Source organism: Hyla sarda, chromosome 4, assembly GCF_029499605.1.
Source record: "Hyla sarda isolate aHylSar1 chromosome 4, aHylSar1.hap1, whole genome shotgun sequence".
Lineage (NCBI taxonomy): Eukaryota > Metazoa > Chordata > Amphibia > Anura > Hylidae > Hyla > Hyla sarda.
The window spans coordinates 132,506,422-132,531,051 of NC_079192.1; the positions used below are offsets into that span (position 1 = coordinate 132,506,422).

At 40.7% G+C, this 24,630-nt stretch overlaps 1 protein-coding gene across 8 annotated transcripts in view; it reads right to left on the bottom strand.

The window, feature by feature from the left end:
- Positions 1-24,630, bottom strand: part of TM6SF1 (transmembrane 6 superfamily member 1) — a 116,418-nt gene that overhangs the window by 29,349 nt on the left and 62,439 nt on the right. Inside the window, exons 1-3 of one of the 8 annotated variants that reach the window (XM_056572169.1) lie at positions 22,988-23,347; positions 4,406-4,509; positions 592-689 (exon numbers count right to left, since the gene is read on the bottom strand). In XM_056572169.1, coding sequence (XP_056428144.1) covers positions 592-689; positions 4,406-4,509; positions 22,988-23,118 — 333 coding nt within the window. In that variant the 5' untranslated portion in view covers positions 23,119-23,347. Of the gene's footprint in view, positions 1-591; positions 690-1,102; positions 1,222-1,249; positions 1,455-4,405; positions 4,510-7,165; positions 7,304-7,494; positions 7,571-7,692; positions 7,816-22,987; positions 23,348-24,630 lie in introns of those variants that run through there. The other 7 variants (XM_056572173.1, XM_056572171.1, XM_056572170.1 and 4 more) reach the window with 7 other exon arrangements.

Genomic DNA, 24,630 nt, shown 5'->3' on the forward strand with positions numbered 1-24,630 from the left:
TAAATGGCATATGTTCGGTGGCACCCTTTAAATGTGCATGCTACATATAAGCCCACAACATCTGTGAACAGAAACTTAGAAGTACACAACTAGAAAATAACTAATATATTTTTATTTCACATATTATCATCCCTGGCACATTGATTATTTACATAGTTAATGTATTACTGCTGACAACATATCGCTAGGCCTTCTAGTATGTCACTGTTAAGGCTTGTTCATATCTGCACTGGAGCTCCGTTTGCAGAATCTGTTCAAATGACTGGAGTTGCAAAACAACAGATAGCCGACAGAACCCAGACGGACCCTATTAAAAGTCAATGGGACCTGTTGGGACCCGTTGGTGTCTGTTGTGCAACAGACCTTAAGTGTAATTTTTTTTTTTGCTTCTGTGATGGAGCTCCAAATGAAGATGTGCACTTAGCATTACCCTTATAGTGAGCAATACCGTTGGCAAAACACTTTTTACTTCCACATTGCACTTAGATCCTCATGAACAATACCTATGTAAAGCCCTATGTAAAAAAAATGTTTCCAGCATGTTAATCCTTACATTGCTAAAGCATTTTTATGCAGATTTGCTGGTGTTACCTCTTTTAAATATAGAGTCATAAATCCATCTATAATTCCATCCTGTTCAAGTCCAATGATAAGTCCCACCACACTGGTGAAAGCAAATACTGCATATACTACAAGAAAAAAAATAGAAAAAAAAGTGGTAAGATGTATTTTTTTTTTTTTTTTTATAAATAGAGCACCCTGGACCCACAGCTGTTCAAAGCACAGAAAGTATGTAGTGTTACATTTATCAATAATTTCATTTACTGGTGTTATGTAAACATTGAGAAACTGTATAATTTAATAATTTTCACATTTCTATTATTCATACTTTCCACACAAGTTTACGACAATTGCATAAAGTCTAGCCTTCTTGTTTGGTAGCAGAATCAAGAATACATCGAAACTATAAAGGATACAAATCACTCTATTGTCTTAATAGTTTGCCACAATGTAATAAAATATATCAACCTTGAATTTAAAGGATGTCTGACAAAAGAAACAACCTGTGTATGGTGTCAAAAAGTATAACAAAGCAACTTACTAATATAATATTATTAGCCATAGTGCAGAGATCCTCCATATCAGCTGCATTTTCTCCCTTGCAAGCTGTGATGTCATGTCATAGGCTCTGAATGCAGAGTTCTCATTACCCCCCCCCCCTTCTGTCAGTACAGGACAAGACACTCACGTAAGGGGGAGCTGGTATTACTGCTTATTAGATATGACAGCAGAAAGCAGTTCTCAGTCATAGTAGTTTCCACCTGATTGGACTTCCTGCCTTATCTTCAATATCCAAAAAATGCAGAGGATACAAATGACTTGCACATTTTTCAGAGCCGAAGCATCTCAAACATCAAAGAGAGTCAGGATCTGACGCGCAACGTTTCAGGGTCCACCCCCTTACTTCTTGCCTTATCAAAAGAGTCATAAGTCTAATTAACAGTAATACCACCTCCCCCTTCCTATCACTGGTCTTGACTGAGGGGCGTAGAGGGGGGTGAAGGGAGGGGAGCTCTCTACTTTCAGAGCCTGTGAAAGCATCACAGCTTACAGTGGAGAAGAAACAGCAGATATGGAAGATCTATGCACTGTGGTTAATATTTTATTAGTAAGATGCTTTATTATATTTTTGACACCACACCCAGGTTGTGCATTTTGATGGACAACCCCAAAACTTTTAGCTCTGAGAAGTAAAAGGTATGTATCATTTTCAGCCTCTTGATGTTCAGAGTTTTGTTTACTTTCACCAACAGCAAGAAAAGAAAAGAAAATAGTGTATAAAATAGGTGCAGAACTTACTACTAATAAAGATTTATTTGAATAGAACGTAACCAATTTCATCCCACTGAGCAGAGTGGAGGGATTATTGGTGACTCAAGTGGTAGCAGAACTTTTACAATGGGAACTGCATGTATTACTGATATATGCAAAAAGATCACCCTCCCATTGGTGAAAAAAATATATATTACGGTCAGAGGGCTTATCACATCATTGTCACAGTGTGGATGTGTAGCCTGCCAATACACCTTGTATCACATAATCAAAGAATCACATTACTTGTAGTGTTGCTCACGAATATTCGCAATTCGAATATTATTCGCGAATATCGCATATTCGCGAATTCGCGAATTTCGCGAATATAGCGCTATATATTCGTAATTACGAATATTCGTTTATTTTTTTTATTTTTTTTTCACAGTACACATCACAGTGATCACCCCTCTCTGCTTCCAGCTTGTGTGGTGTAAAGAAGGCTGTAATACTACTGTGTGAGACTGGCGTGCGAAAATTCGCATATGCGAAAATTAGCATATGCTATTTTTCGCATATGCGAATTTTCGCGTAAGCTAATTTTATATATGCTAATATTCTCATATGTTAATTTTCGCATATGCGAAAATAAAACGAGAATATAACGAATATGCGAATATTCGCGAATATATGACGAATATTCGTCCATATATTCGCGAATATTCGCGAATTCGAATATGGCCTATGCCGCTCAACACTAATTACTTGTAATGGAAAAAAGGGAAACTTTTTAATAAAAGGGAAACTTTTTAATTAAAATCATATACTTTTTGGAAGTATAGAAGTATATAGTGTAAGGATTCCTCCTGCAGTTGAAATACAACATCCCAATCAAACTTTCTCCTAACAGAGAGTCTGGAGTCAGGAGGCCCCTATACACGTTATGGAGCGAACGGGTCCCACCAAATTTAGATTACTTTAGTGTGTATATGAGGCCCTTTACCCAATGAGGCTAAGGACCCTCATTGAGGGAGATTTTTAAATCCATGTTAAGTAACATGTTTCAAGTACCGTATTTATCGGGGTATACCATGCACCGGCCTATAACACGCACCCTCATTTTACCAAGGATATTTGGGTAAAAAAAAGTTTTTTACCCAAATATCCTTGGTAAAATGAGGGTGCGTGTGTGTGCATGCTTATACCCCGATACACCCCCAGGAAAGGCAGGGGGAGAGAGGCCGTCGCTGCCCGCTTCTCTCCCCCTGCCTTTCCTGAGGTCTAGAGCCTTGCTGCCGCCGCTTCTCTCCCGCTGGCTATCTGCGCCGCTGCCCATTCTCTCCCCCTGACTATCGGTAGCCAGGGGGAGAGAAGCGGCACTGGAAATGGGGCAGCGGCGCCGATAGCCAGGGGGAGAGAAGGAGCAGCGGCACCCATTGCCGGCGCCGCTGCCCCGTTGCCTCCCCCATCCCCGGTTGCATAATTACCTGATGCCGGGGTCGGGTCTGCGCTGCTCCAGGCCTCCGGTGCGAGTCCCATGCGTCGTTGCTATGCACTGCACGGCGCGGTGCAATGACGAGTGACGTCATTGCGCCGCGCCGTGCAGCGCATAGCAACGACGCAGGGGACTCACACGGGAGGCCTGAAGCAGTGCGGACCAGACCCTGCTGCCCCATTGCCTCTTCTCTCCCCCTGGCTATCGGCGCCGGCAATAAGGCGCTGGCACCGATAGTCAGGGGGAGAGAATGGGCAGCGGCGCCGATAGCCAGGGGGAGAGAAGGGCCGGCAGCAGGGCTCTAGACCCCAGGACAGGCAGGGGCAGAGAAGCGGGCAGCACTGGTGGTCTCTGCACCTGCAAAGCCACTGCAGTTCATTGATTTAAAGCGCCCGCTTTAAATCATTGAACTGCAGCGGCTTATCGACGTATAACACGCAGATAGACTTTAGGCTAAAAATTTTAGCCTGAAAAGTGCGTGTTATACGACGATAAATACGGTAGATGGTATATATGGGAACATGAAGATGCAAACTTCCAGCTCTCCAAAAACATCAATAAAAACTAGAAACTTTATTTAAAATCCACATAAGACAAACACAGATGCATATGTACTGAACACATTACAAACTCTGATGCCTTTTGAACTCAGCATTCTTCTTTGACTAAGAACATTTGTTGTTTTAAACATGTTGGCATATGTTATATGTTTTGGACCTATGTATCGATGTATGTTTTATGTGGATTTAAAACAAAGTTCTAGCAATTCATTTATTAACTTGTGTGACTTTAGTTTTTTTTTCACGTCTGCCGCACACTAGTGTGCACCAGGTGCAGCTGGTCGCATTTATCAAACTGCCTGCGCCTTTTCATAAATGCTGACAAATGTTCATGAAGCTAATGTGGAGCACATATGTAAGTCAGCCCAGAGTGGCTACTTGCTCCAGGTCCTGGCCGGAGTGGCATTTACGCAAATTTTGTGTGTGATTCTGTATACTTTCTTGTAAGATGCTTTTATTATTGCTGAGTGCTTTAGTGATGTTATACATTCTAGGATTCCCTTTTAGGGTGCTCTGAAAGGATACAGATTATACATACTGTAAAATAAAGGATCTCTGGGTGGTTTTTGAATCACCAGCAGACGGGACAATAATGTTATCAGCACCAAGACCATTTCAGTAGCAACTGCAACCGGCCAAGAACTGAAAAACAGTAACATAAAGTAACAATCAAACACTTACAATAACAAGCTTTGATAAGTAGTGTTTTAGAAGGTATCAGACATGGAAAAAAAGTACATGTCAATATTTAACAGAAATATAGCAATAACAAAAAAGTAGTAAAGTAAGCAAAATAAGCACAATTGCTAAGCTTTTTGTGTAAATGCAGATTGTTCTGGGTATCTAGAGTAGGAACAAAATATTTCTCAAAATAATGCTTCCAGGTGTAAGGAAGGAAATGTATAAAGAAGCAGACTAAAAGGCTGTTCAAGATATAAAATTCTGCGCTTCAACTGTGTTGTCATTTGTCTTTTTAGCATATCTGTTAATATACATTTATATAAAAATGCAGGCGCTAACCCAGGGCTTTGTTATACCCATATAAAGAGCCATTTTATTTACAGAAATATGTTTAATGCCTGGGATTTTGTAACCACAACCTTTTTTTTAAACATTCTTTAAGATGGTGAAATACAATTCTAAGCATGTGCGTGCATTAAAGTTACCTTTGTTCCATCAGGTTTGCTCAATATGGAAAATTACTTTGTTACAACATTTTACCAATATAGAAGAAACTGTACTGTGGCATAGCTATATGCAATCCAGATGTGTATCTTTGATTTATTTTAATATACAGCTATTAAAAGGGTACTCCGGTGGAAAACTTTTTTTTTTTGTTTTGTTTTAAATCAACTGATGCCAGAGGGTTAAACAGATTTGTAAATTACTTCTATTAAAAAAAATCTTAATCCTTTCAGTACTTATTAGCGGCTGTATACTACAGTGGAAAATCTTTTCTTTTTTTTTATTTCTTTTCTGTCACGACCACAGTGCTCTCTGCTGACACCTCTGCCCATGATTAGAGCAACAACTATATGGGCCAAGGCACATCTTCCACTATATAGTTGTTGTAGGTCCCTTTTTTTCTGCTAATTGTTGCCCCCATATAGTTTAGGCCTGAGTGCCTCCTGGCAGCGGTGGGAAATAAGTACTAGAGCGGCACCGGCACCATAAATGTATATAAAAAATATATATAATGATCATTTGGGGCTGGGGGGCCCAGAGGCAAGCAGTCGCAGAACTATATAGCGCAGGTGGCAGGCAGCTGAGCTGGGGCCAGCTGCCTGGGCAAAAGATATGATGAGGGGTCATTCAGGCGTAAACTATATGGGGGCAACAATTAGCAATTTTTGCTGCTAATTGTTGCCCCGTATAGTTTATACCTGAATGCCTCTGAGTCCTCTTCAAATCTTTTGCCCAGGCAGCAGGCCCCAGCTCAGCTGCCTGCCACCTGCGCTATATAGTTCTGCGACTGCTCGCCTCTGGGCCCCCCAGCCCCAAATGATCATTATATATATATATTATTTTTTATATACATTTATGGCGCCGGCGCTGCTCTAGTGCTCATTTCGGACTGCCACCACTCACCTTAGCCAGCAGAGCGGAGCTGCGGCGCACCTGACTTTCTCACTCAGCAGGCAGGCAGCAGAGAGACTCTCCTCTGCTCAGCCTCCGCCACAGCCCTACTGTGAGGCGGCAGTTGTATCAATGCGCAGCGGCCGTGTGGGAGGAAGTAGTACCCCCCCCGGCCACTGCAAATTTAAAGAGACAGGCCTGCCCCGGAGGTATCCCTGCTGCATGGAAGCAGCATTGTCCGCGGCAGTGCCAGCATGGCCATGATGACTGGTGGCGGGCCCACACACTGACAACCCAAAAATAAAAAATTAAAATAAAAAAAAGTCCAGGGACAGCTGGGTCCCCCTGAAGCTCCGGGCCCCATACAAGTGTATGGGTTGTACCCCCCTGAGGGAGGCTTTGCCCCATAGCAAACATATGCTGCTCTGGACAGTTCCTAAAATGGACAGAGGTGTCAGCAGAGAGCACTGTGGTCATGACAGAAAAGAAATCCAAAATAAAAAGAATTTCCTCTGTAGTATACACATAGTATACCGTTGCTAATAAGTACTGGAAGGATTAAGTAGTAAGTAATTTACAAATCTGTTTAACTTTCTGGCACCATTTGATAAAAAAAAAAAAAAAAGTTTTCCACCGGAGTACCCCTTTAAGGTTTCTTAATTTGTTGCAGAAATTTCTGCAGCTGAAAATCAGTTTTTTGGTATGTTCACACAGTGTAAAAAGAAGCAACAAAACAGTGCTGAAAAATAATCAGCTCCAAAAGAAGTGTTGTCTCCAGCCCCCATTTACTTTAATGGGGAATTGCAAAAACAGCACTGAAATAAGCAGTACTTAAAAAAGTGACGTTACTCCTGTTTTCAGTGCTGCTTATTTTAGCCATGATTTTGCAGTCCCTATAGAAGTAAATGAATGCTGGACATAGCACTTGTTTTGGGGCAGATTTTGTGCGGCATTTTCAGCACTGTTTGTGAACATTCCCCATTGAAGACAACTGGAAACTGTACAGGGGAGATTTATCAAAATCTGTGCAGTGGAAAAGTTGCACAGGTGCCCATAGCAACCAATCAGATCGCTTCTTTCATTTTGTAGAGGCCTTGTTAAAAATGAAAAAAAGCGATCTGATTGGTTGCTATGGGCACCTGTGCAACTTTTCCACTGCACAGATTTTGATAAATCACCCCCTTGGAGTTTAGTAAAAACTTTTGACATGTTGCCTTCACACCTCAAAAGTTTTGATTGCACCGGGACTTATCAGTCAGGGAAGTGAGCAGAGGGCACCGCTCTCTTCAAAGCCAGAAGATCCAACTTTTTTTCTGCACAAGTCTGTTCACACTGTGTATATAAAGTCCCAGCAAAAAAAATAAAAAAAACTGTACAGTTAAAAACTACAGATCATGGTGTAAAAAAAAAAAAAAAAAAAGCCCTCATACAGCCCCATATATGGGAAAAATAAAACTGTTATAGGGATCAGAAGCGGACCATTTTAAGCATACAAATTTTCTCACAAAAAGTTCAAATTTTTTAAAAGTAGTAAAATAAAACAAAACCTACATAAATTGGGTATCATTGTAATTGTATGGACCTACACAATAAAGAAAAAGTGGAGGGATGTTCCCACAGCAACCAATCGCAGCTCAGCTAAAGTGAAAGGTAAAGTGAAAGCTGAGCTGTGATTGGTTGCTATGGGAAAATCTCTCCACTTTTTCTCTCACACAGTTTGATAAATCAAGGCCATTGTGTTGTTTTTACCGAAAGATGCACTGGGCCTCATTTCCTAAGAGTGTCGGGTTTTTACTAGTGGGAAATGTTTCTGACTTGCAGGATTCCTCTCTATTTACTATGGGGAAAAGTCTGGAACATTTTCTGAGCAGCTTTTTCTAGGTTGATATTTCCAGCCATTTATCTACAGAATTTTCTGTGAATTCAATAGTAAATAGGTCGGGTTGTGAAACCACGCCCCTTTTTGGGTCGGCTACGCCCCCTCTGCGACAGACCACGCTCCTTTTTCGGCTTTTCACAAGGCAATGTCGGGTTAGCTGGATTTTCCTCGTGCACACTGTCGCACTGTGTCTGAGACATGTCATAGATAGTCTCAGACACTATCCACCAAAATAACCAGACAAAAACTGGTCGGTTTCAGCTTAGTAAATGAGGCCCATTGTGTGGAAATAAAATCCCCCCCAAATGTTTTTTTCTCTTCAATTTTGCTTTACAAATAATTAGTATTTTGTTTCACTGTAGATTTGTTGTACAATTGGTGGTGCAAAAAACAAGCACTTATATGGGTTTGTAGGTGGACTGTTGAAAGCGTTCAGCTGGGTGCACACTTTGGAATCTGGCCGTCGATTTCAAGTGCAGCCAGCGCCGACTGAATCTGTTGCCATCATAGATGGCATTGTCTGCGGAGTGGAAATCCACCAGAACATTGAACAAGTTTAATGTTCTTGCAGAATTTTTCATGCTGACCTTCTGGGGCAGAAAGTCCACCTTGAAAACTCTGCAGTGTGCACTGTGCAGCAGAATCCCATTTCCAGCAATGAGACTCTGCTTCACTGGAATTTCCGAGTGGAATTTCAAAACGCAATTCTGGTTGGAAATTTTGTTGTGTAAACCCAGCCTTTTGGAGTAATACCCATTTGAAATCAGCCTTAATTTGCTGCTCATGAAAAGCACCATAAGTGAATCCAACCTAACAAGTCTTTGAAAAGAATACTGTTGTAGAAGCTATGATGGCTCAGACCAGTCATTTCCTATAAAAAGGTCAGAACTTTTACCAAATTCACATACACCTTGTGAAATTTTTTTGAATCTGACACCTTTCATATACTTTCTATGTTTGCCATAGAAATTGTCAGAAAAATCCCATTAGTTACACATGTTCCAAGAGTCAGACAGCTGACAGTACATGACACTGTACATTCAAAAGACTTCTGCAGTCCAACATTTAGGAAAGTGTTACTATGTAGTACAACATAGTTCATTCTACAATGACATGTCACTTATTCCATCATATAAGAGAAAGAATAGGGAATGCAGCATTTTTCCATGGTCATTTCGGCTTGTGATGCTCACTGAAATGAGTGTAGGATTAAAGCCTATCCTCTAAAGTTATCCTCTTCCCATATCAGAATGTGCACTTTATAGATTTTGGCTAAAAAGAAAATTGTATGTCTGCAAAGATAGGAACTGAGCTGTTATTCTCATCCTCCATGTCATTAATAAATAATTTAAATAAAAGTGGGCCTAGTACTGATCCTTGGGGTACACCACTTATAACCAGGGGCCAATCAGAAAAGGAATAATTGACCACTATTCTCTGGGTATGGTCCTTCAGCTAGTTTTCAATTTAGTTACAAGCTAAAATTTCGAAACCTAAAGACCCAAGAATCCAAAAACACTATGGAAGAAATTTATCAAAACCTGTGTAACGGAAGAATAGTGCAGTTACCCATAGCAACTAATCAGATTGCTCCTTTCATTTTTAAAGGGGCCACTGAAAAATACCAATCTGCACCACGCTTCCCCTTCACAGGTTTTGATAAATTTGGGGATTTTTGGGTCTTTAGGTTTAGAAATTTTACCTTGTAACTAAATTGAAAACTCCCCCCTACAAAAGGTTTTGATAAATCTCCCACTTTATCCACAGCCATCCCTCTGTCAAGGCTTCCGCTCAAGTCTTCATAAAAGCAAATTTGGTTGGTTCGACAACTTCTATCCTTAGTAAACCCATGCTGGCTATTATAATGTTTTTTTTTTAATTATGTATTCCTGTATATAGTCCCTTATGAGCCCTTCAAACAATTTTTCCACAATGCATGTTAAGCTTACTGGTCTATAATTACCTTAGGAAGACCTTGAGCCCTTTTTGAAGATTGGTACCACATTTGCCTTGGGCAGTCCCTTGGCACAAAGAAGCATTTCTTTTTTTTTTTTTCATAACTATGTTTGCTGAAGAATTTTTCACAAATACAAAAGTAAAAATGGAAACTAGCATAGCAGGAGAGAGTAAAGAGAAGCATCCTTCACTCGTAAGAACAAAAAATAACATGGCAAAGTACAGAATCATATGCACGTACAGCAGAAAACAGAAACCTAGCAGGAATAAGAGCAAGAACAGGAAAAAAAAAAAAAAAACACAGCCAACAGCGCTATTAAGGAGAAATACATATTATCACCTAGGCGAGACAGATATGCAAGAGACAACAAACACAAAGGACACACATCACAAAAGACAGGAGGGTGGGGTATAGAAGGGAGGGGGTGGGGAGGAGTTGGAAGGATCAGGGAGGTTGATGATCTGAGAACCGGTCCCATGGTTCCCACACAGATGAAAAGGCAATAGCGGTGTTGTTCAAGGTGGCAGTGAGCGACAACAGGGATCAGATCTCCCGTATACAAGTAAGAAGGTTATGTACCGATGGGGGAGCAGACCTCTTCTAAAATTTGGCGATTAAAGTCTTGGCAGCTAGCACTATGTGGAGAAAAAGTTTAAGTTGGAGATAAGTACAACAGGTAGACCTGGGGATCCAAGGGGATAGAGGTTTCAAAGACATCAGCAATATGGCGTCTAACTTACGACCAAAACCCTATATTTAAAGGGCAGGTCCAGAAGATGTGAAAGGTCGAGCCAACCCCACCCCCACAACGCCAACACTGTGGTGAGATGGTAGGGTTCAGCCTATGCAGCCGTTCTGGAGTATGATACCAGCCAATCAGCAATTTATACTGAGTTTCCTAATAGGCAGTACAGATGGATGCTTTAGAAACAATCTCCCATATAATTTGCCACTGCGACAGAGAAAATGTAAAGTTTAGAGTCTCCTCCCAATGGGCCATATATCTGTGAGCAGGAACACCATTATCTAGAGGAGAATTCAGTATAGTATAAATCACAGAGAGAAGGCCCTTGGCGACATAATTGTTTAAACCTCATGGGTGTAGACACGGTTGAGCCCAATTTAGCAATCATGTGGTGTCTCAGCTGAAAGTAATGTACCACTCAGAGGAGGGGAGGCCATATCCAAGCATTAGTTGGTCAACATAGAGTAAAGATCGTGAGAAGGCATCTACTACATCTGCATAGCAGAAGAGTTTTCTAGAGACCCATGACCCAACCATTTCCGAGGTCAGACTAGCAGGTAAGGAAAAATTTGCAACAATTGCATATATATGAGCCTGCAGGGTGTTTCCCTATTGGTTGAGCTAAAATAATTAAGGGATATACACTGTGTATCGGGTGTTTCCCTATGAATCAAACTATACCGTTTGTTTTATACTCTATTGATATTTTGTTGTATAGCAGTATTACTATCTATTGCATATTGTATACATTTCCCCTGAGGAAGCCACGTAGTGGCAGAAACGCGTTGGGTGACATTTGGCAATAGTTATGCTTCTCCTTGATTGTAAATCCACATAACATGTGGTAACTGCTTTCTGTGTTGCTTTGTAATTTGGGCACTCATTCTTTATCACAAGGTGTGGTGCATTTTAGAGTACTATATTAAAAGTTATGTTTTATAAGGTTTTTCCCCCTCTCAGCATCGAGAACTAGGTATTTCGAGTTGATTTTTGATACAGACTAGCAGGTAATTAAGAATGGTAGAGAAAGGATAACATCGGAAAGGAGGGTGAAAAAAGCTTGAAATTTCTCTCCCCAACATAGAAGTATTTCTAGGAACAAGCTATATTGTACAAAAAATATTTTTTCCCCAATAAGCAGTTTATTATGTTGGTTTAATGGCAGTTAAGTTATGAGACAATACTAGGTGCGCATGACACTTACACTACAGGGTAACTCTGAAAAACTTCCTAAAAAGTGTAAACTTTTTTTTTTGTGTGTGTCTGCATGCCCTATGTACTGAAGAATGCACTTTGGAAACATAGCAGAAGAAAATGATAATTTTTCTGTGGGCTCTTTGACCTTTTATCACTTACCTTGATATGGCAAATGGCAAGTATATGTATTTTTAGATTAAAATGATATAAATGATTACAACTAATGTCCACATTTCATACAGGCTTAATCCATAAAGGAAAGAATGTTATTAAACTTGTGTACCCATGATCTGTCATCACTGGAATCCTTCAACCTTTCAGTTTTGGTCCTGACAATTTATTCACATGGCAAATAAGTTCAAAGGCTCTAAAAGCCAGCCATACACAGTTGTCACACCTGTCCATTATTTCTTCTGCCTCTACCATAAACATGCATGCTCAGATTGGCCAAGTGTGCATGTTTATATCTGTAGGGAGAGGATAAAAAGCTGCTGACATCTAGAAAAGTAACAGTCATGATGAAATGCAACATATCTATTCTATCTGGCCTCCAACAGTAGACATTGGTGGAACCTTTGAGATGGCCCCAAACACATCAGACTATTGGCTGATCCCGCCATAATCTGATATATTATGAGGATTACTACAAAATAAACTCAGCATCCCTATTTATTTCAGTCACATACAAATTTGTGTTTAGGTCATTTGGGTCACAAGCTGCAGATTTATTCAGCAGTGGGACCCAATTGAAATTTCCATGAAAAATATGGAGCTACTTTATATATATATTTTTTTTCTTGCTACTACTTTTTATCCTTGACATATGCAGCTGTATTCCATACTGTTGCTTACGTTGCAATTTGTCTTTAATTCTTTCATGAAAAACATAGTTAACTGTGCTTTTCAATATAAGTTGAAAAAAAGGTATGCCGAAGGATTATACCCAGATGTATGCTGAAAAAAAGGTTTTTTTTGGCATTAGACTGATAATAGGCAATGATTGTTATTGGAGATATACTGTTTCCTTATCGTCCCAAGGCAGCACACAGATGGGATATTTCATCCCCCAGTCTCCAACCTAGGACCGTCCACCTAGCAAGATAATTAAGAAATTAGCATAGTTAATTGCTGACCTGATAAGAACCCCCTCCTACAGATCACACCTGTGTTTAATTTTGTCCTCATTCCACCAGGAGATGTTCCACCTGCTCCTTCTACCTGTGGTTTTCCCTTTGTTTTGGATGTTTCTGGACTTACAGATCTTCTGATCAGCCTTGCGGGGTCCTGGCTGCAACGCAATTAAGTGCCGGTGCAGTATCCTGGCCATGACCTGGTCTCAGAGTATATTTTGAGCTTCATGCTTTACCAGTGCGGGGTCCTGGTAATACCTGTGCCAGTGTCCTGATATGAGCCATAAGCCAGCGCGGGGTCCTGGCCGACTCATAATACTGGTTCCGAGATGTTCCGTGTGCCCATCGCTTATCTCAGCCCTGCGGGGTCTTGGCTGCAACTTTTTGAAGTAAGTATTTGCCAGTGCGGGGTCCTGGCTGTTCCCTGCCATCAAATTTTTCCTGCTGGTGCAGTATCCTGGCAGAGGCAGATGGCAGGGATATGACCGGTGCAAGGTCCCGGTTTGAGGTAATGATGGATGATTAAATATTTAGGTAACCAGTGCAGTATCCTGGATAAATCATTCTGAACCTTTGGCTGATGTCATATTCCAGCCCTGTTTTGCCCTTCTATTATGCTGGTGAAGTATCCTGGCTGGGCTCCCTATACCTGACTGCTGGTGAAGTATCCTGGCGTATCGATACCTTGCTTATGCCGGTAGAGTATCCTGGCGTATCGGTATCTTGCTTATGCCGGTGGAGTATCCCGGCGTATCGGTACAGCTGTCTCCTTGTGCCGGTCCGGTCTGTCATCACTTCGGATGTCTGGATCTGGTCTGCTCCACAGTATATCCGGTGCTGGGTCCTGGTGAAGACTGGAAATCTCCATGAGGAGCAAATGTTTCCTACACTTGCTGGCATCAGGTATGTTTCACGCTTTAGGGGTTCCCTGGCATTAATAACATTACCCATCACATGGTCCTGCCAGCAGATATGTCCTTAAACCCTTTGCAGACTTCTCTGACCAGAATTATGGCTATAGCCACTGTATTTCCTTAAATAATGTGCACAATGGGTTGTACATTGTGTCTATCTTGCTGTTGTGCAAATCCATCATGAGAATCATGGCGACCGTCTTTTGCGCTGCATTCTGGTAAATTGTATGCAGTGACGTCGCTTCAGGAATAAAGATAAGTATCTTATCTATACTGTTGTAAGACATTTAGACTGCATAAGGCCTGTAATGCCTGTGGATACACTATTGCTCTCTGTTGTCAGCCATGCAGTCTGTGTATAGCCTGTGGTACTTTTTGTTACAGGCTATTGCTCTCTGTGGTCAGCCATCCAGTCTGTATATAGCCTATAGTGCTTGTTGTTACAAGCTATTGTTCTCTGTTGTCAGCCATACAGTCTGTATATAGCCTATAGTGCTTGATGATACAAGCTATTCTCTGTGGTCATCCATCCAATCTGTATATGGCCTGTAGTGCTTGTTGGTTCAAAATATTGCTCTCTGTGGTCAGCCATCCAGTCTGTATAAGACCTATAGTGCTTGTTACAAGCTATTGCTCGCTGTTTTCAGCCATTAAACTGCATAAGGCCTGTAGTGCTTGTTGATACAAGCTTTTGCTCTCTGTTGTCAGCCATCCAATCTGTATATAGCCTGTTGTGCTTGCTACAGGCTATTGCTCTCTGTTCGGCCATATAGTCTGCTTAAACCTGCAGTGCTTGCTATTGTTCCCTGTTATCAGCCATCCAGTCTGTATATTATATGTATGGCTGGGTGTTGCGGGGCTTGGCCCCTGACATGCCGGGACGGCCTTTGTCTGTCTAGGTGTTCTGGGAGTTGTGGACACAAGCTGTTGCGCTCTGTTTTAAGCCGTGTAATCTGGTGGCCGTGGTGACTCTGGGTGTTACGGAGCTGTGGCTCCTTGCATAACGGGATGGCCTTTGTCTGTCTGGGTGTGCTGGGAGTCGTGGTTTTTGGCATCTGAGGACACTGATATAGTCTGTATAGAGCCTGTTATACTTGTGAATACAAGTTATTGTTCTGTTAACATATTGTCTGCATGTATGGTGTGTGTGTATATATGTATATATGTTGTAGATACAAGCTGTTGCTCAGCCATATAGTCTGCAGGTATCATGTATCCTGTTATATGTAGTGCTTGTATCCATATAGTCCTTATGTAGCATGAAACCTATGCATATAATATGTAGTGCTTGTATCCATATAGTCTGTATGTACCTGTATATAATATGTAGTGCTTGTATCCATATAGTCTGTATGTAGCATGTACCTGTGTATATAGCTACTGCTCTCTGGTAGCAATTTAGTCGGCATGAAGTCTGTTGTGCCTGACATAGTCTTCATAGTCTGTATTACTGTGGTGAATACAACCTGTGGCTCACTATACTCCCTGTGAATTCGACCTATTGTTCACTTTAATCATATAGGCTGTATTAACCCTATAGTGCCTATGAATACAACCCTTTCCCTGTGGTCAGTCTTATAGTCTGCATAGAAAGTGTAGATCTTGTAAATTCAAGCTGCTCCTGTTGTCAGCTATATATTTGGGTGAAGGTTGTAGTACTTAGATATACAGATTGTTACTCTGTTATCAGCCTTGTTTAGAGGGGTATTTTCCTTACTCTTTAGTTCGGCTTTGTTGCCTATCTATGTTGCAGATAACGTCTAACCGCACATTATAGATATATATATGCCCTGTATACTGTCTTATGGGTCATTTCTTGTGTATAGGGCCCTGGGTCAGGGTCTCTTATTTTTATAGCTGGACCTGGCACCAATATGTTTCTACCACCATCTGCTTTGGTGGTTCTGTGGTTGTCATCTCTATCATGTACTAATATATATTTTTCTCTTGCAGATGTCAGGCCCTTCATATGGAGCCTCTGTGTAAGAATACATAGGATCCTAGGCGTATAATATGTGCCAGAAATCTTCTTCCTGCTCATCTTTGGCTCTGGTGTTGCAGCTCAGGAGTAGCAGATCTGTTAATAGATGTCATTACATTATAGGCATCTAACTAAAGTAGATTCATTTCCATGGGTCTGATTAACATCAAGCAGATGACTTGTACATTATCAGTTAAAGCTTCAGCTTCTAGTTTGGCACATGACAATCAACATGATAGTAGATATTCACATTTTTAAATATAGACTTTACTGTTCTAAACGATTTATTCATCTTCTCTTTGTTCCAGGTCCATTCTTGAAGGAAGAAGTTTTAATGGTTTCCATAAGATCTGTCTCCTTAACTTAAGGATCAGGCTTGTTGTCCATGGGATGCTCATCTCCACAGAGTCTTAAGCTCTTTGTTGTCTTGTCTCTGGTCCAATGATATTATGAAGTGTCTATTGGGATAGTAGCAGATCTGTCTCCAGATGGCTCATGTGGTGCTGTACTCTAAGCATGGTGGTTTACAAGCAGAAATGTTTCTTCTTTTCCAGAAGGTTCATAGTTTAATTCTTTACTTTTACCACCAGAATAATTCCAACCATCGACTCCGGGTCTCTTGTTGAGGATTGCGGATTGAGTGTCTTTTCTACTGAGGAGACATTCACCATCTCACTTCTGCTACATGATTGTGTTTTGGACAAAGAGCCACTTCAGAGATAATCAACAGGAGATCGTCCGGTTGTCGGTTTTCCTTCTAGCTTCTGGCATAATGAAAGGTGGTAATATTTAGTACGCCATCTTCATATCAAAGTGGATCTCTAAAGAGAATACATTCCGCACTGGACATGTGACGGACTTTGTAGCAGTTTGACCGTATCAAAGAAATCTAGTCCTGATCATGATCCACAAGAAAACAACAACCAGTCCATACTACAAGTATATTATGATTCAGCAAAGTTTATCCTAGAATCTTAAAGCCACATAATAGTTTTAATGTGAGAGAAGAGACTATACCATCAAAGTGTAACTCGAACCTCTTCTTGTTAAATCTAGAAGATCCGGAAATACTCTGGTACCTCAGAGTTCATCAGAGAGGTTGTACCTCCACAGGATGCTGATCTACCAGGACGAGATGTTCTCTGCTAGTGAAATAGTTTCTATCAATCTTCTTCATAAGGAAATCTTACAGAAGGTCTTCACTGTATCCATTGTGATGTCATTCTGTTTGGCTTTCAGAGTCTGGTTTTTCCAACCGTTGCGTATTTAGTAGAGAATTCTGTAGGCTTCCTCTGCACCAAGACTTACTGTAGACAAAATTCCTATAATCTGTACAACCGGCTTCGATTGAACTGAGATAAAACTCTAATTCCTTCATTGTTGATCCTTTCCTTAGGAAATACAGCTACACTTGAGTCTGTAAGCATCTATTATGAATGATATTCCGCTCTTGAAGAACCATCATATAATGAATACAATATGTGAAGTCGCCATGTCCATAGGATTCCATAAAGGGATGAGAAATTTGTATTTGATTTAGAGAATTTCTTTCGTTCTGTAAAGAATCTACCAGAAGGATAGAAGAAATAGTCGTTTTCCTTCATATATCCACGGCCGCTGGCCCTGAACTGTACCTGAAGGCTCGTATTGCAGAACAGTAGAGGAATAATCCGTATTGGATAGTAAGAGGCTCTCGCCTTGTCCTAAACAAAGTGTTGTCTAGCTGAGATCTGCAAATGTTTTGTCCTTCCAGGCCACAAGAGCTTGAAGTTCATAAATCTGAGGTGGAGTTGGTTTTTTCCATCTCGTGATTTTGAGCAAAAAGAGTATTTTTCCTTGTAGTTTCTTCAGTCTCTTCTACCAGTTCAACTTCCTCTTGATAAGCACAGAGGGTCCAAATTTTGAGTCTGTAATGCAGCCTCCTGGTCCATACTGCTATCCTGTGTCAAAGTATAGGCTAGTAATTCAGCCTTTGAGATTGTAGTCCTTTTAGGAATTACCCTCCCTTTGGGTTTCTATGTAAGATCCCATCTGTGTGCTGCCTTGGGACGATAAGGAAAAACAAAATTGTTCTTACCTGTAATTTTGATTTCCTTGAGTCCCAAGGCAGCACACCAATACCCTCCCAATACTATTTTTTTTTCTGTAATTCGTCTCTATTTTATTAACACAGGTGTGATCTGTAGGAGGGGGTTCTTATCAGGTCAGCAATTAACTATGCTAATTTCTTAATTATCTTGCTAGGTGGAAGGTCCTAGGTTGGAGACTGGGGGATGAAATATCCCATCTGTGTGCTGCCTTGGGACTCAAGGAAATAAAAATTACAGGTAAGAACAATTTTGTTTATACTGTATAGAGATTTGGCAAACCTATACCACCATAATTCAGCTGCATTTCTGCATCTCTATTGCGTCCATACGTCCCAGTCTGACAGCAGTCTGGAGACTTGAAATGACAGTCTTTAGTTCAGATCATCGTAAATGTGGCTGGGATGGGAGTTGTGGCAGTAAGGCTAAGTTTCCACTTGTTTTTTTTTGTGCGTTTTCCCCCCCAAAAAATACCAAAACGGCCCCCATAGCATTTTTTCAATGAAAAAAAAAATGCTGTGGCCAGATGTTAGCTGTTAACCAATGAGAAATCGCAAAATTCTTTTTCCACTTTGTGTTTTTCAGTTTGGCGTTTTTTTTTTTTTTTTAATACTTTTGTCGCTTTTTCACTCTTTTTCAGCTCCTTGGCGGTTTTGCAAAGTCGCAGCATGTTAAGCCTATGGCCTTTTTTCCCCACGAAATTTATCTTTTATTATAACAACATTTTTATACATTTTTAAACTTGTAGCCGACAATTTCAAACTTGTAGCCGCTTGCCGAATTCCACAAGCAGAAATTCAAAAGTGTGAATGGGAGAGCAGAATCCCATAAAAGTCTATGGGCTTTAATTTGAGGCGGAATTCTGCTAGCGGAAATTCTGCTGTGTGAACGGACCCTTAGTATGCTGCTCATGAATTACACCACTAGTAAATCCAACCAAGGGGTGCGTTTCCCGCTGCGGGAAATCCACTGCGAGTTAAGCTACCATTGATTTAAATGGGTCCGCGGACAGTCCGCAAATCTGACACTATTGTGGATTGTCTGTGGACCCATTCAAATCAATGGTAGTGTAACACGCAGCAGGTTTCCCGCAACGGGAAACTCACTGTTACCTACTAGCATGTGAACGCACCGTAACAAAGTCTTTGAAAATAATATTGTTGCAGAAGCTATGATGGCTTAGACCAGTCATTTCCTATACAAGGGTTTTCTTAAGGGCAGAACTTTTACCAAATTCACATACCCCTCTATGACAGTTTTGTGAGTAAACACTATGGGGGAGAGTTATTAAAACCTGTCAAGAGGAAAAGTTGCTGAGTTTCCCATAGCAACCAATCAGATCGCTTCTTTCATTTTTTCAGAGGCCTTTTAAAAAATTTGAGAAGTGATCTGATTGGTTGCTATGGACAGCTCAGCAACATTTTTCTGGACAGGTTTTGATGAATCTCCCCCTATGTTTGCAGGGCCAGATTAAGGCTGCCTGGAAGACGGAGCACTTCTGTATAACGGGGCCCCTAAACAATCCCCCCAAGACAGTCCCCCTCCCACTGAGACTTGTTGCCGGCTAGCAGGGGTGGACGGACAACTCATGGCCCCCCATGCACCCACACCCATGTAGATGCCCTGCCCACATACAATAAATACATTTTTCAATTCATAAAGAAAATATAGCAAAATAACACAATTTTGCAAAGTTTTTGGGGGTGTGGGTTTGTTTCTACTCAATATATTTTACGGTTAAAATTACACATTGTCTTCATTCTGTAGGCCCATATGATTACAATGATACCCAATTAATGTAGGTTTTGTTTTATTTTACTTCTTTTTGTGAGAAAATTAACATGCATAAAATTTACCCATTCTGAACCCTATAACACTTTTATTTTGTATACAAGGCTATATAAGGGACCATTTTTTGTGCCATGATCTGTAGTTTTTATAGAAACATAGAATGCGTCGGCAAATAAGAACCATTTGGCCCATCTAGTCTGCCCAATAGGTATCGGTATCATTTTTGTTTAAATGGGAATTTTTGATCGCTTTTTATAAATTTTTTAATGGTATATGATGTGACCAAAAAGCAGTAGTTCTAGACTTTGATATTTTTTTTTTTTTTTTACATTTACGCCATTACGGGATCAAAAGTTTGGGCACCCCAGGTAAAAATTTGTATTAATGTGCATAAAGAAGCAAAGGAAAGATGGAAAAATCTCCTAAAGGCATCAAATTACAGATTAGACATTCTTTTAATATGTCAACAAAAGTTAGATTTTATTTCCATCATTTACACTTTCAAATTAACAGAAAACAAAAAAATGGCATTGGCAAAAGTTTGGGCACCCTGCAGAATTTATAGCATGCACTGCCCCCTTTGCAAAGCTGAGACCTGCCAGTGTCATGTATTGTTCTCAATCATCATCTGGGAAGACCAGGTGATGTCAATCTCAAAGGTTTTAAGTGCCCAGACCCATCTGACCTTGCCCCAACAATCAGCACCATGGGTTCTTCTAAGTAGGTGTCTAGAAATCTGAAACTGAAAATAGTTGATGCTCACATAGCTGGAGAAGGCTATAAGAAGATAGCAAAACATTTTCAGATGTCAATATCCTCTGTTCGGAATGTAATTAAGAAATGGCAGTCATCAGGAACAGGTGGTAGTTAAAGCAAGATCTGGAAGACCAAGAAAAATATCAGACAGAACAGCTTGCAGGATTGTGAGAAAACTATTCAAAACCCACATTTGACTGCACAATCCCTCCAGAAAGATCTGGCAGACACTGGAGTTGGGATAAACTATTCCACTATAAAGAGATACTTGTACAAATATGGTCTTCATGGTTGAGTCATCAGAAGGAAACTTCTTCTACATCCTCACCAAAAATCAGCGTTTGAACTTTGCAAATGAAAATATAGACAAGCCTGATGCATTTTGGAAACAAGTTCTGTGGACCGATGAGGTTAAAATTGAACTTTTTGGCTGGAATGAGCAAAGGTATGTTTGGAGAAGAAGGGGAACAGAATTTAATGAAAAGAACCTCTGTCCAAATGTTAAGCATGGGGGTGGATCAATCATGCTTTGGGGTTGTATTGCAGCCAGTGGCACAGGGAACATCTCACAAGTAGAAGGAAAAATGGATTCAATAAAATTCCAGCAAATTTTGGATGCTAACTTGATGACATCTGTGAAAAAGCTGAAGTTAAAGAGAGGAAGGCTTCTACAAATGGATAATGATCCTAAACACACCTCGAAATCCACGGGGGAGTACATCAAGAGGCGTAAACTGAAGGTTTTGCCATGGCCTTCACAATCTCCTGACCTCAACATAATTGAAAATCTATGGATAGACCTTAAAAGAGCAGTGCGTGACAGACAACCCAGAAATCTCAAAGAACTGGAAGACTTTTGTAAGGAAGAATGGGCAAATATACCTCAAACAAGAATTGAAAGACTCTTGGCTGGCTATAAAAAGCGTTTACAAGCTGTGATACTTGGCAAAGTGGGCAGTACAAGATATTAACTCTGCAGGGTGCCCAAACTTTTACAGACGTCATTTTTTTGTTTTCTGTCATTTTGAAAGTGTAAATGATGGAAATAAAATCTAACTTTTGTTGACATATTATAAGAATGTCTAATCTGTAATTTGATGCCTTTTGGAGATTTTTCTATCTTTCCTTGGCTTCTTTATGCACATTAATACAAATTTTAACCTGGGGTGTCCAAACTTTTGATCCCCACTGAACTAATCTCACCACTGAGTGCTCACTGACATCACCACTGAGTGCTGACTGACATCACCCTCGATATCACCACTGAGTGCTCAGATATCACCCCCTGACTTCACCGGTGACATCACCCCCGATGTCACTACTAAGTGCTCACTGACATCAACCCCCAACAAGTAATGTAATATATGTACACAGTGACCCCAAACGCAGAATAGTGAGTACAGCTCTGGAGTATAATACAGGATATAACTCAGGATCAGTACAGGATAAGTAATGTAATGTATGTACACTGTGACCTGTACACTGTGACCCCACCAGCAGAATAGTGAGTACAGCTCCAGAGTATAATACAGGATATAACTCAGGATCAGTACAGGATAAGTAATGTAATGTATGTACACAGTGACCTCACCAGCAGAATAGTGAGTACAGCTCTGGAGTATAATACAGGATATAACTCAGGATCAGTACAGGATAAGTAGTGTAATGTATGTACACTGTGACCTCACCAGCCTCCAGATGTTGCAAAACTACAACTCTCAGCATGCCTAAACAGCCTTTGGCTGTCCAGGCATGCAGGGAGTTGTAGTTGTGCAACACTTGGAGGCACCCTGGTTGGGAAACACTGATGTACAAAGTGACCCCACCAGCAGAATAGTGAGTGCAGCTCTGGAGCTCACATGTATATACTGTATATTAGTGTCTTCCAACCAGGGTGCCTCTAGTATGATGTTTTGCAACAGCTGAAGGCACCCTGGTTAGGAAACACTGCTGTATACATTGACTTCACACCAACAGATTGCAGGAATAACTCACCACATACACTCTGCTCTCCTGGCTGCTCAGGGAACTTTAGCTCTGCCCGCAAGTCACATGATCGTGACATTATCACAGGTCCTCAAAGAAATCATCCCCTCCAGCATTCAGAAGGTACAAAGCAGGTCCTGATCGGGCAGTCACTGCCATTATGTTCTGTGTGGAGATCCCTGTTTTTAAATGACTGCTGACTAGGACCTGCATGATGCAGAGGGAGCGGGACCTCCTTTCTTTCCTGGCCATGCGGGGCCCGGAGCAGGAGCTCCAAAAGCTCCAATGATAATCTGGCCCTGTATGTTTGCCATAGAAATTGTTAGACAAATTACACTAGTTGTGTAATTATATATATATATATATATATATATATATATATATATATATTACACAAGTCAGGCAGCTAAAATGTATCCTTGAGATTTCTACAAAAGTCCAACATCTAGGAAAGTGTTAATGTGTGGTAAAACATACTGAAATTATTACCATATGTGCTTGTACAATTTATTATGATTTATACACATACTTAGTTCATTCAGCAGTTATCAGCCTCCTTGTAATATATTGATGCATAAAGCAGAAGATAAAATACACTATACACATTGCACATTCACTTACCTATAGACTGTAGAAACATAGTTGAAGAGATATGTGACCGGGATGGCTGTTAGGGACAATATAAAAACCCTCGTAGCTGCAGGTGCGCTCATTCTTATTGAATGTCCACTTTCTTCAGAATATGGCCACATTCATCTTCAAGGCGCAGTTTATGCTCTGGCGCTGACCATATAATACTTGTCATATACCATGCATATTAACATTTACAGATCTCCTGTTGATCCAGCGCTCTCCGCTCAGCTCACACAAGGTTACACACAAGACACCGGAGCCTCCCCTTGTTCTGTGCAGTGACACAGCTGACTGCTGTTTTCAGAACATAAGCTGCTTCGGATTCCTAAAGCGAGTGGCTGGCTGAAGTCATTGGCTGTGAGAGTTACCTGACTTCACCAAGTCAACTGTAAGCGATCAACATAAAGCTTTTTATTAAGAAGCACTAGATACATTTCTAGTGTAGAACAGTTTAGATGTCGGCTATAGACATGACTTTTTATGCCTTGATATTTTGTAGTGCAACAGTGGCATGAAAAGAGTTCACATGTAGTAAACTCATTGACAAAAAAAAAATATGCTCCAAGAAGGAGGTATGCCGAAGGATTCTACCAGATGTATGCTGAAGAAAAGGTTTTTGGCTTTAGACTGATAATAGGCGATGATTGTGATTGGAGATTATATATATATATATATATATATATATATATATATATATATATATAAACGGGATGAGTATTTGACTCAGGGAGAGTTCACCACTTCTGGTGTGACGGAGCTTTCAAGGGCCACTAAGCACTCCGCAGGCATTCTGGGTAGGGGAATATGCAAATCAGCTCATTACATCACCTTTTCGGACGGTGTTCCCTGGTATCAGCTTAGCTCTAGTTACGGAATATAAAAAGCTAAGCTAACCTGAAAAGGTGATGTAATGAGCTGATTTGCATATTCCCCTATACACAGTGATCCCTCAACTTACAATGGCCTCAACATACAATAGTTTCAACATACAATGGTCTTTTCTGGACCATCGTAAGTTGAAACCAGACTCAACATACAATACTACAGACAGTCCAGATCTGTGAAACGTGTCAATGGCTGGAAGAACCGACCAATCAGAATGGGCTGATGTCTGATAGCGCCCCCTACAGTACAGGGAGGAACTACATGTTCTGTACACTTTACCTGTGCCAGGGTTACCTGCTCCTTTGGACACCAGGTGAGGGCGACTCCATTACTTTTTTAGGACATTGCGTGTACTGTACAGGACCCTGAAGAAGCTCCTGTCCTCTACATAGACCAGTGTTTCCCAAGCAGGGTGCCCCCAACTGTTGCAAAACTACAACTCCCAGCATGCCCGGACAGCCTTTTAGTTTTGCAACAGCTGGAGGCTCCATACTTGGGAAACACTGACATAGACAGTGATTACAGTTCCCAGCAGATATTTCCTAATTTTATATGTAAGGATTTGCTTTATCTATATTAGTTATCTACTTATTTTTCTTTAATTCTCACTTTTTCCTGTTTTTGGATGACATTTTGGTGCCTTTAGAACCAATTACCAGGTTTCCATAGAGTTCTGGTCTCAACATACAATGGTTTCAACATACAATGGTCGTCCTGGAACCAATTAATATTGTAACTTGAGGGTC